The following is a 10,217-nucleotide window of genomic DNA, read 5'->3' on the forward strand; positions in this document are numbered from 1 at the left end:
ACATATGTTGATTCCTGTTGAAACTTAAAAGATAAAAAGGTTATTATTGTGGAAAAAAAGTAACCTGTCACAAGCACAAAAGTTGAAACAAGGGTCTGCGGTAACCACCATCTATATGTTATACTGTAAGGAATCTGGACCGTTGATGTATGTACTCGAGCGATCGCAACATGTAAGACTTTTCAAGAAGTTGTTGAATACTAGGTAGATTACAAAATAATTATTTCTTTATATTTCTACAAAAAAAAGTTATACCTCTTTTTAATAGGCAATTTTCTATGAAAAAGAGGTATGCTCTAATAGTATATGAAGAGAGATCTACTTATTTTAAATAATCTAAATCATTAGATGTTTATAGAATTAATAACTATGATAAAGAATAAGTTAAAGTAAGTGAACCCTCCCTCATAATATATAATTATAGGATTTAATATATATGAATCAGTGATTTAATATATAAATTGTATGACATGAAGCATTAGGTAATATAAGAAAAGGCAACATTAATTATAGCAGTGGACCACAATCTTTAGATGGGTATGTATCACAGTGGATCAGAGTTTCACACTTATAAAAGTGCCGGTTCCCGCCGTTCCAAGAAGTCACACAGTTTGTTTTGTGAGAGTGAATAATCGTCGCTGATCCTCACGAAAACCGTGTCGCAACCGCAAACCCTAAACTCTCTCTCTTTCTTTCCCGCCATCAATGGAACTTCGTTCTCATCGACGACGCCTTTCCGAATCATCACTCTCCGGTAACACTATCTTTCTCACTCTACTTTTCTCTTTTCTCTTTTCGTTCTTTGGTTATTGACTTTGACGCTGTTTGATTACTGAGAAAATTTTATCGAATCGTGACCGATCGTGATTTTTGGCCATGTCAATGCTTTTTCCTTTGTTGTCTGTTCAAGTGTGTATTTTATTATTATTATTATTATATTATTGCTATTATTATTATTTTTCCATTTTTGCGAAATTTGAATCAAAATATTCTGCTTCGGTATGCGTTGTGTTTAATTGAAAGTTGCTGTGTCAAATATAGCAATTTACTTTGGGAAACTGAGGTATAATTAATATTAATCTTTATTGATTGTAATGTTCAATTGTTCATCCTTTGAATTAAGGAACAGGGAAGGAGAAGCAACCAAGAGATGGCATTGGGGAAGATGAAACTAATAGCAAGTGCAGCAATGACACCAATGAACATGTTCATGACATTTCTTCAGATTCTGATTTCAATTGTGAAGGTATATTGCCTTTCTCTCCAGTTTGAATTTTTATGAAGATTTTGATTTTGAGATGTATGTTTGTTTGGCTACAAGTGTGGGTTTTAAACTTTGTCTTTTGTCCACTTTAAAGGAAATAATGTTCTTTCTCTGACATGTTTGTAGTCATAACTCGAGAAGATGTTTATGAACAAGTAACATGTCTATTATTTGTGTTTATAGTTTGACATGTGATTGAACTCTGAATGTAACGAAAACTGAGTAAAACTTACTAGTTAACATTTCCTTCCTCTCTGGGAGAAAAATGTAACTCTTTTATCCTGCAAATTTAGCAGTGAATTTCATTCTGTTTCTCCCCTTAAAAATCCATACAGATGAAGAGTTCGGTGTGAACTTCATTCCTGACTTGAATGAAGAACCAATTTCAAGCATCAGTGTTTCTGATGGAGAAGATATTCTCTCTGACTCATATGATGCTATAGAGCCTTTATTGAATAGTGGAAAGTCGCAGTCCAGAAGGAAAAGAAAAAAATCCGGCTTCGGAGAACCAAGTGATGGTGATAGAGTGGTGGAGAATGGGGATGATGAGGAACATTTGATGGTTTTTCAGCAATCAGCCCCTATTAATTTGACCAAGACAAAAAAGAAGAAAAAAGGGAAAAGGACAAGAAAGGAAGATTCAAAGCCAGTGTTATTGTGGCATGCTTGGGAAGAGCAGCAAGAGAAATGGGTCGATGAGAATTTATTGGAAGATTTTGACATAGATCACCAGAGTGAAGTAATGAATGAAACTGTCGAGCCATCCTCAGATCTGATTATGCCTTTGCTAAGGTATCAAAAGGAATGGTTAGCATGGGCTTTGAAACAGGAAAGTTCTGTGACTAAAGGAGGAATCCTTGCTGACGAAATGGGAATGGGGAAGACTATTCAAGCAATTGCTCTTGTCCTTGCCAAACGTGAATTCCACCAGATGAGTTGTGAAGCAGATGAACCATCATCTTCACCAGGTTCATCTACAGTCTTGCCTGCCATCAAAGGCACACTTGTCATCTGTCCTGTGGTTGCTGTCACTCAATGGGTTAGTGAGATTGATCGGTTTACTTTGAAAGGAAGCACCAAGGTGTTGGTTTATCACGGGGCAAAGAGAGAGAAGAGTGGTGAACAGTTCTCAGAGTATGACTTTGTAATAACAACATACTCTATTGTGGAGTCTGAATACAGAAAGCATATGATGCCTCCTAAGGAGGAGTGCCAATATTGTGGAAAATTATTTAACCCAAGGAGTTTAACTTCTCATCAGAGGTATTTTTGTGGGCCTGGTGCTACTAGAACAGATAAACAAGCAAAGCAAATAAAGAAAAAGAAAAGAGATCTTACTAAGAAGAAGCTCAAAGAATTGAAGTCTTGGGACGAAGAATTGGAAAAGGGTTTTATGAAGAAAAAGAATTTGGAATTGCGGTCGAGGACAAAAGATTCAGATACCAAAGACAGGGACAAGTCATTTCTACATGCTGTGAAGTGGCAGCGTATCATACTGGATGAGGTCAGTTGCGAAAATATACTATTATTAAAAGCTAATGTAATCATACTGTTTTTCTATACTTAGAATTTCCTATAAAATGTTATTTTATGAAATAAAAGCACCATCTTGTGTCTTTCCTGTTGTTTCCACTTTCTCTATTTGTAAACATTGCAAGTTTCCTTTCTTTCTTGTTTGACTGTGCCCTGATAAACATTGTTATCTGTTCCCCCCCTAGAAACTCTGTTATCTGTTATCTGTTATCTGTTATCTACTAATCAGTCATATTCACAAGTAAAGAAAGTAACAGATTATAAGCTTGACCTTAGTTTTATGGCTTAGTGGCTCTAATTTTATGTTTCTTATATTACCATTTTGTGTTATTTTACCTCGTCAAACATCTATCTAAAACTTTTTTTCTTATATGATAATAGGCACACTATATAAAATCTAGACATTCTAACACTGCAAAAGCAGTTCTGGCTTTAGAGTCCTCCTACAGATGGGCATTAAGTGGCACTCCCCTTCAGAACCGGGTTGGAGAGCTGTATTCTTTGGTAAGTTTACTGTTTTTGGCTGTAATCTGTCAAGTTTGATATTTTGATATTATTTGTCAAGGACCGATTCTTTCTAGAGGTTGTTAGGTCAAGGTCCATGAATGGTTTTATATGTCAACTTTAAAATAATTTACCTACAATGCCATGCATGCAGGTGCGATTTCTGCAAATAATTCCTTATTCATATTACTTATGCAAGGACTGTGATTGCAAGATACTTGATCATAGGTATGGTTTTGGATTCAGTATTTTTAATGAACTGCGTGGATTCTAATTTAACTGGCAATCGTCGTATTTATGGCCTTGATAGTTTATCCCTCTTGTGTGACTTGCTAAGAAAGGAACTGAATTCTCAGCTTTGTTTTCTCATTTTTCATATTGATCAAATGATTGCTTGAAAGACTTCATGAATCTATTCTCCACTGGGTTCCACTCATGTAAAACAGAGAAAAATGCTTCTTTTTTAGAGTATTTCATTATATCTAAATCTTTATATTCATGCTTCAAACTTTGTAATGTTGAGGTTCATGACTGAATCTTTCTTTTACTGCTTTCTGATCACTATTTATGCTAATGTGTTGTATCTGTTTGTGTGCATTCATAACATATGTGCATGTACATTTTTAAATGGTTGGTTTTCTTGATTTGTTATGTTTGTTATCCTGGTGCCCTTTGCAGCTCCTCTAGACAATGTTCAAACTGCAACCACAGTACTGTTAGACATTTCTGTTGGTGGAACAAAGTAAGTTCTGCACATTTTCTTTTTGTGTTCTCCATTTTAGATAGAAACAGAGAGATAAACTCTTGTAATTTCCTGGAAATTGTTTTAGCTAACACATGGACGTGTGTGTTATTATTCATGTTTCGTTTTGGTTAGTATGTTGCCACACCAATTCAATCATATGGGTATGGCGATTGTGGAAGAAGAGCTATGATATTGCTTAAACACAAAGTTTTAAAGAACATAGTTCTAAGGCGCACTAAAATAGGCAGGGCTGCCGACCTTGCACTTCCGCCTAGAATTGTAAGTTCTTGTTTCCCATGTGGCTGTGTGTGCAATTCTAAATTCAGAGTGAGTACATATTTATTTCTCTAATTTTTTGTCGTTGCAGGTTTCATTAAGGAAGGATAGCCTGGACATAAAAGAGCAAGACTATTATGAATCGTTATACAATGAAAGTCAGTCACAGTTTAATACGTAAGTCATGTTCTTTATCTTTACCATAAAATATGATGAAAAGGTTGACTTTGAAAAGAGCGAACCTTTGATAAGAATTAGATTGCATTTTGTGGGCGGGGATGAATTCCTTGATTAAACCACCAAGTTATGAATGAAATAGTCCTGGAATTCATTAGTAGTCCTGAAATTCCTTTTGTTAACGAGGGTAGTCTGGTAGGTCAAAACATAAGCCATAAAACTCTATGTGAAACTCTTACCCAACATGTGGTTAGTTGGCTTACCATACCTTGAGAGTTTCCAAACTGGTTTTGCATGCATTCATGGAAGATTATATTGGACAATAGCCAATGGGCCTATTCTCATGTATTCTCTATATTCTTTCGTTGACATTACATTATCACTCATCATATGAAAATTTGTTGTTACTTGAATTCTTTTTTCCTCACTTTTCGATCGGAAGGAAGAAGGAAGAGAAGAAAGAAGTGATGGGAAATGGATGAGTAATAAAGTGAGATTAAACCCTTCACTCTTCAGGACATCCTTCATGTTAATGTATTGATGTTTTTTTGGGTGGCGAGGAAAATTGGTTTCCAGTTCTTTTTTTTCTTCTATGGACCTACCATTCATATACGTAGTCTTTTATTACCATGTCTTTGATATTGGGAAAATTCATTCTTCTATTGATACACAATTTCAATAGTGTGTTCAAATATTTTACTTTTGAAACATCAACATTAAACATACCGTGGTATAGGTATTACTAATATGCTTTCTCCTTTGCAGATATGTTGAAGCAAATACTCTCATGAATAATTATGCTCATATATTTGACCTCCTTACACGATTGCGTCAGGTGAATGATCATTCTAACACGACCCCCAAAAAAATACTATACTTTTGCCATGTAATCTTTTTCTCTCTTTGAACTTTTATGCTACAATATCTATTATGTTTATGTGGGGACATGTCTGTAAAGACACTGTTAAATTAAAAAGCAGTGTAGGATAGACATTCATTGATTTCATTTTAAAACTGAGTGACTTTGAAATATGGTTATATATGCTTACTTTATTTCAATCCTCGTCTTTCATGTGGGATCTGGGAAGTCAGTTTCCCTTAGTTTTCATTGAATATATTCAGATTTATTTGTACTTTTGTTCTGCCTCAATTACTTGAAAGTGTTATTTCTGCCCATGTGTCTCATACATCTATGGTCGAAATATACAGGCTGTTGATCACCCATATCTTGTGGTATATTCTCCAACTGCAGCATTAAGAGGTGGGAATTTAGCTGGTAATGGTACTGTTGAACAAGAATGTGGCCTTTGTCATGATCAAGTAGAAGATCCTGTGGTATGGTCAACTTCTTTTTCTTTTTAAATAAACTTATTTGTCAAATTTTTTTGTTTTATTTTCCCTCCTTTTCATACGTGTATGTGGAAAAGTTATTTCAGCCAACGTTAGTGTGCTATTGATTTTCTTTAAATGTCCTTTCTCCTTTCAGGTTACTTCTTGTGAGCATGTTTTTTGCAAGTCATGCTTGATAGACTTTTCTACTTCCTTGGGACGAGTATCATGCCCCTCATGCTCTAAATTGCTTACTGTTGATTTAACTTCCAACATGGTTGCTGGGGTTCATGCTAATAAAACAACAATTAAGGGTTTCAGATCCTCAAGCATTTTAAACAGAATTCAGCTCGAAAATTTTCAGACAAGCACTAAAATAGAGGCATTGGTATGTACATACATATATAAAACTCACTTACCTAATATTTGAGTAAGTAGTAATCAGAAATAATGCTTCTGTGGCTGGGAAAAGTGGTCCGTGTTTATGTTTTTACAATCTATCATAATTGTCTTGTATCTGAATGAGTTGAAATTGTTGTAGAGAGAAGAAATCAGATTTATGGTTGAAAGGGATGGTTCTGCCAAAGGGATTGTTTTTAGCCAGTACACATCATTCTTGGATCTCATAAACTACGCCCTGAACAAGGTAAATTTACTTGCCACTTTCTATTTCATTAATGCATGCAAAATATGTCAGGACAATAACATGGTGAGCTAATTGCAGTCAGGCGTATCTTGTGTTCAATTGAATGGACAAATGTCATTGCCTGCTCGGGATGCTGCCATTAAGAGGTTTATTGATAACCCCGAATGCAGAATTTTTCTCATGAGCTTGAAAGCAGGAGGTGTTGCTCTCAATTTGACAGTAGCATCACATGTAAGCAATCTCCTTTTGCATGTTTGTGCTGTGTCAATCCTTTTGGTATTCTGCTTTGTGGAATTTTAAGTCGAGTTGTAAAGTAGTTGGAAATATTTTTATACCTCATCATTTTGGCATGCACAAAAAGTTATAACACCGCTGTACATAAATCAGTTCTACAGTCGATATGTGCTGGAGTTCTGTTGCATGACAAGTTTTGTTTAGCTCCATTGTATTGGAGATTTTGTTCACGTTTTTACAGGAGCTTCTTACTGTTTAAAATAGTTTATCCTTTAATTGATTTCCACTCCAAAGCTGTGACTGTTGTATTGTTCTTTTTTAAGTTCTGTTCTTGGTCTCTTTCTAAGCTGCATTTTATTTAGTGTTGACTAACTGTTTTTCTCTTCATGACGGGGTTGAATATGTTGTCAACCTAGACCATATGTGCAAATGAATGCACTGTTTAAAACGTTTTTTTGTTACATTAGTTCAAACATTTCATTTGATGCAGACTGTGAAATTATATACCAAAACAAGTGATTGAAAGTATTTGGCAATTTCCCCCCTCTAAATAATTTTCTTTTATCATCATTAGAAGCCTTGGTTTTTCCCTGTTAACATGTGGTTTTGTTCTTTGGGGATGCTAAGGTTTTCCTTATGGACCCTTGGTGGAACCCTGCAGTGGAGCGTCAGGCTCAAGACCGAATTCACCGAATAGGGCAATACAAACCAATCAGGTGCTGCTTCTTGCACTCTAACTCTAGATTTAAAATTGTAGAAAATGGAAACACAATTCGGTTAGTCCTTTCTTCATGAAGTTGTAATATTGTTATCCTCTGCAGAATTGTAAGGTTTGTCATTGAAAACACAATAGAGGAGAGGATTTTGAAGTTGCAAGAGAAGAAGGAACTAGTGTTTGAAGGGTAAGTTTGATATGTGAACAGGCAACTTGAAAGGTGCTCTGTATGTTTGCCATAATAAATAACTTAATATGTAATGACATTTTGCTTTTTCTTCCCTCCTTTTAATAGGACTATTGGTGGTTCTTCTGAGGCTCTGGGGAAATTGACCGAGGCTGACTTGAAATTTCTCTTTGTTACCTAAGCAGGCCTGTTCTTTTCTCAGGAAGATCTATTTTTACTACTTACCTGATATACATTTGCTTGAACTATTTTTGTGTGATAGCATATAGGTGCCACGTAACATTCAAATATATATATGCGCAGTAAAAATGTGTTACTGTATTTAAGTATATAGCTCAGAGGTTGCCTTGCCTTTGCACATGAAACATGGGACGATGCTGTTGAATGCCAAATGTAATTTTGAGAGATAAGTTTGTCCATAACTAAAAGGAAGTTTATATATTTTATTAGAGTAATACCAGTATTTGATTAATGTTTACCTGTCAGATGGATGTGGCAGCATCCTCCTGGTTTAATCGAATAAGTTAGGGAGAGCATCCTAAACTCAATTTTCTACAGCAAGCCACCACTTTAAGGCTTAATTTGGTTGAAGAGTAAAATGGGAGAAGAGAAAGAAGGGAGAAAGAAGAAAATATAGATATAAATTTTTGAATGAGAAAAATATCTATAGAATAAAAAAATATGAAAGGAGTAAAAGTTTGGTGGGTCTTATATATATTTTATTTCTCTTACTCTCTTCTCGAAAGATTCATTTTCTACAACTTCTCTCCTCTAGGCTCTAGGGATGACAATGATTCTTGATGGATTTGGATAATGTACTACCCATACTTGTCTTGTTTGACAATTTTGGGACTCAAAGACTCGCCCCAGACTTGTTTGCAGGTACTTGCAGTCTACTATCTTCGGGTCTTGTGGTACCTAATGAAGGGTGGTTAGTGGTACCTATAAATTTAAAAAATAGAAAACAAGTTATATATTTATACATGTGTTTTAGGCGATCAAAAGAAGAATAAAAATATAATTATAATTATAAAATATATTTAAAGTTCAAACACAACTTTAATTTGTTACTTAAATATAAATATTTTTATTAAAAATGTAAATTAAAATAAGACAATAAAACAAATCAAATATCTAATATCTCTTTATCAACATAATATTACTTAATAATTATGGATAAACAAATATATCTTAAGAATATAACATCACAATTATGACTAGAAATATGTTTAGTTATTATTATATATATGTATATAGGAATTGTGGGTTTGAGTATCTTAAATCTAGATCCGGACACGTTCAAAAATAGACTTTAAAATTTTCTGTCTCAACTATTTATGAATCCAAAAATAAGGATTTAGACCCAACCTAATGCGGGTACCCATAAATCTCGGTATCCATTATGATCCCTACTCTCCTCTCAACTTCTTTATTCTATTTCTCTATGCAACCAAATAAAGCTAAGCCATATTGACCGAATCAAATCAGATGGAGTTTTCCCGATCCTTGAATTGAATCAAGCATAGTTACAAAAATATCCTATTCACTATATCTATCGGGTATCAAATCCACCTTCCATGTATTGAATTCTTCATAAAAACGAGTTTAAATAAACTGTGTACCCTTATAGCATTCTGGTTACTATAGTATCAAACAGTTATATGGTTTTATGGAGTAGTGTTCAACTGTTCATTATAATTTCCTTGGGTCATTTGTTTGTCACTTTATCACCACTCTATAATCTTTGAGACGAAGTAAACATATGAATAAAATGTAAAAATTTAAATCATACAATCATCTTTATTAATGGATCATACGAATTGGGACTTAGTATTATAACCCAATTTTGATTCAATCACATCACATCTATTCTCTATAACCTCGACTCTAGAATTAGTTTCTTGCTAGGACAATTTTTGTGTTCCTAATAAAATATAAATCTTAACATCAATCATAACTAATAATAATGAGAATAAACAGATAAAATGAAAGTACAATAAAAAACTTTGGAAAACAGAAAATATAAACACTGTCACTAAAGCGAACAAGCACCCACCGACACATACAGTAAAATCAACACACACTCTTCTCTTCTCGTCTTTCTGAGGTATTAGATTGGGGATTTTGAACATCATCATCCGAAGATGCTGCAGCTACTGTACTCTGCGATTTTCGGCGAAATGCTTCTGATTCTGACCCTTCTTTTCAAGACCCCTCTCAGGAAACTCGTCATCGTTTCCTTGGATCGTCTCAAACGAGGTCGAGGCCCCATCGTTGTCACCACCGTCGGTGCCACTTTGGTCGTCGTGCTTTCATCTAGCCTCTACAGCATCGCCAAGATCCAGCAACGCACCGTTGAGGCTGGTATACTCAACCCCACCGACCAAGTTCTTATGTCCGGTCACATCCTCGAAGCTTCTCTCATGGGTATCTTTCTATTTTCCTCCTTCATCACATTTCCTTATCAAAATTTAATTTTGGATTGCCCTTTTCTCTTCTAGGGTTTTGATTTAGATTAATTTAGTGATTAAACTATTTGAATTATTTATTTATTTGTTAATTGTAGAGAAAAGGGAAATTTCTAGAAGGACTAATTACTGGGGGGGG

At 34.7% G+C, this 10,217-nt stretch overlaps 2 protein-coding genes across 3 annotated transcripts in view; both read left to right on the top strand.

The window, feature by feature from the left end:
* LOC109325605 (DNA repair protein RAD16) lies at positions 596 to 7,893 on the top strand. 2 transcript variants are annotated; one of them, XM_019558055.1, is made up of 16 exons: positions 596 to 754; positions 1,124 to 1,246; positions 1,600 to 2,768; positions 3,179 to 3,301; positions 3,456 to 3,529; positions 3,980 to 4,043; positions 4,179 to 4,325; positions 4,414 to 4,499; positions 5,265 to 5,334; positions 5,709 to 5,834; positions 5,986 to 6,216; positions 6,370 to 6,474; positions 6,553 to 6,705; positions 7,336 to 7,424; positions 7,530 to 7,610; positions 7,719 to 7,893. In XM_019558055.1, the coding sequence occupies exons 1-16, from the start codon at positions 706 to 708 to the stop codon at positions 7,789 to 7,791; spliced, it is 2,763 nt and encodes a 920-aa protein (XP_019413600.1). In that variant the 5' UTR covers positions 596 to 705; the 3' UTR covers positions 7,792 to 7,893. The 2 variants fall into 2 exon arrangements, with proteins under 2 accessions (XP_019413600.1, XP_019413601.1); XM_019558056.1 differs by having other exon boundaries at positions 604 to 754; positions 1,130 to 1,246.
* Positions 9,635 to 10,217, top strand: part of LOC109325606 (B-cell receptor-associated protein 31-like) — a 2,954-nt gene continuing 2,371 nt past the window's right edge. The window contains exon 1 of the mRNA XM_019558057.1: positions 9,635 to 10,037. Coding sequence (XP_019413602.1) covers positions 9,755 to 10,037 — 283 coding nt within the window. The 5' untranslated portion in view covers positions 9,635 to 9,754. The remainder of the gene's footprint in view (positions 10,038 to 10,217) is intronic.

Source organism: Lupinus angustifolius, chromosome LG13 (genome assembly GCF_001865875.1).
Source record: "Lupinus angustifolius cultivar Tanjil chromosome LG13, LupAngTanjil_v1.0, whole genome shotgun sequence".
Taxonomy (NCBI): Eukaryota; Viridiplantae; Streptophyta; class Magnoliopsida; order Fabales; family Fabaceae; genus Lupinus; species Lupinus angustifolius.

Excerpts from the sequence above, each read along its gene's own strand:
- LOC109325605 (XM_019558055.1), top strand. The coding sequence starts at position 706 with ATGGAACTTCGTTCTCATCGACGACGCCTTTCCGAATCATCACTCTCC. Across the intron at positions 755-1,123 it reads TTCCGAATCATCACTCTCCG|GAACAGGGAAGGAGAAGCAA; the intron begins GTAACACTATCT and ends CTTTGAATTAAG. Across the intron at positions 4,326-4,413 it reads TTGCACTTCCGCCTAGAATT|GTTTCATTAAGGAAGGATAG; the intron begins GTAAGTTCTTGT and ends TTGTCGTTGCAG.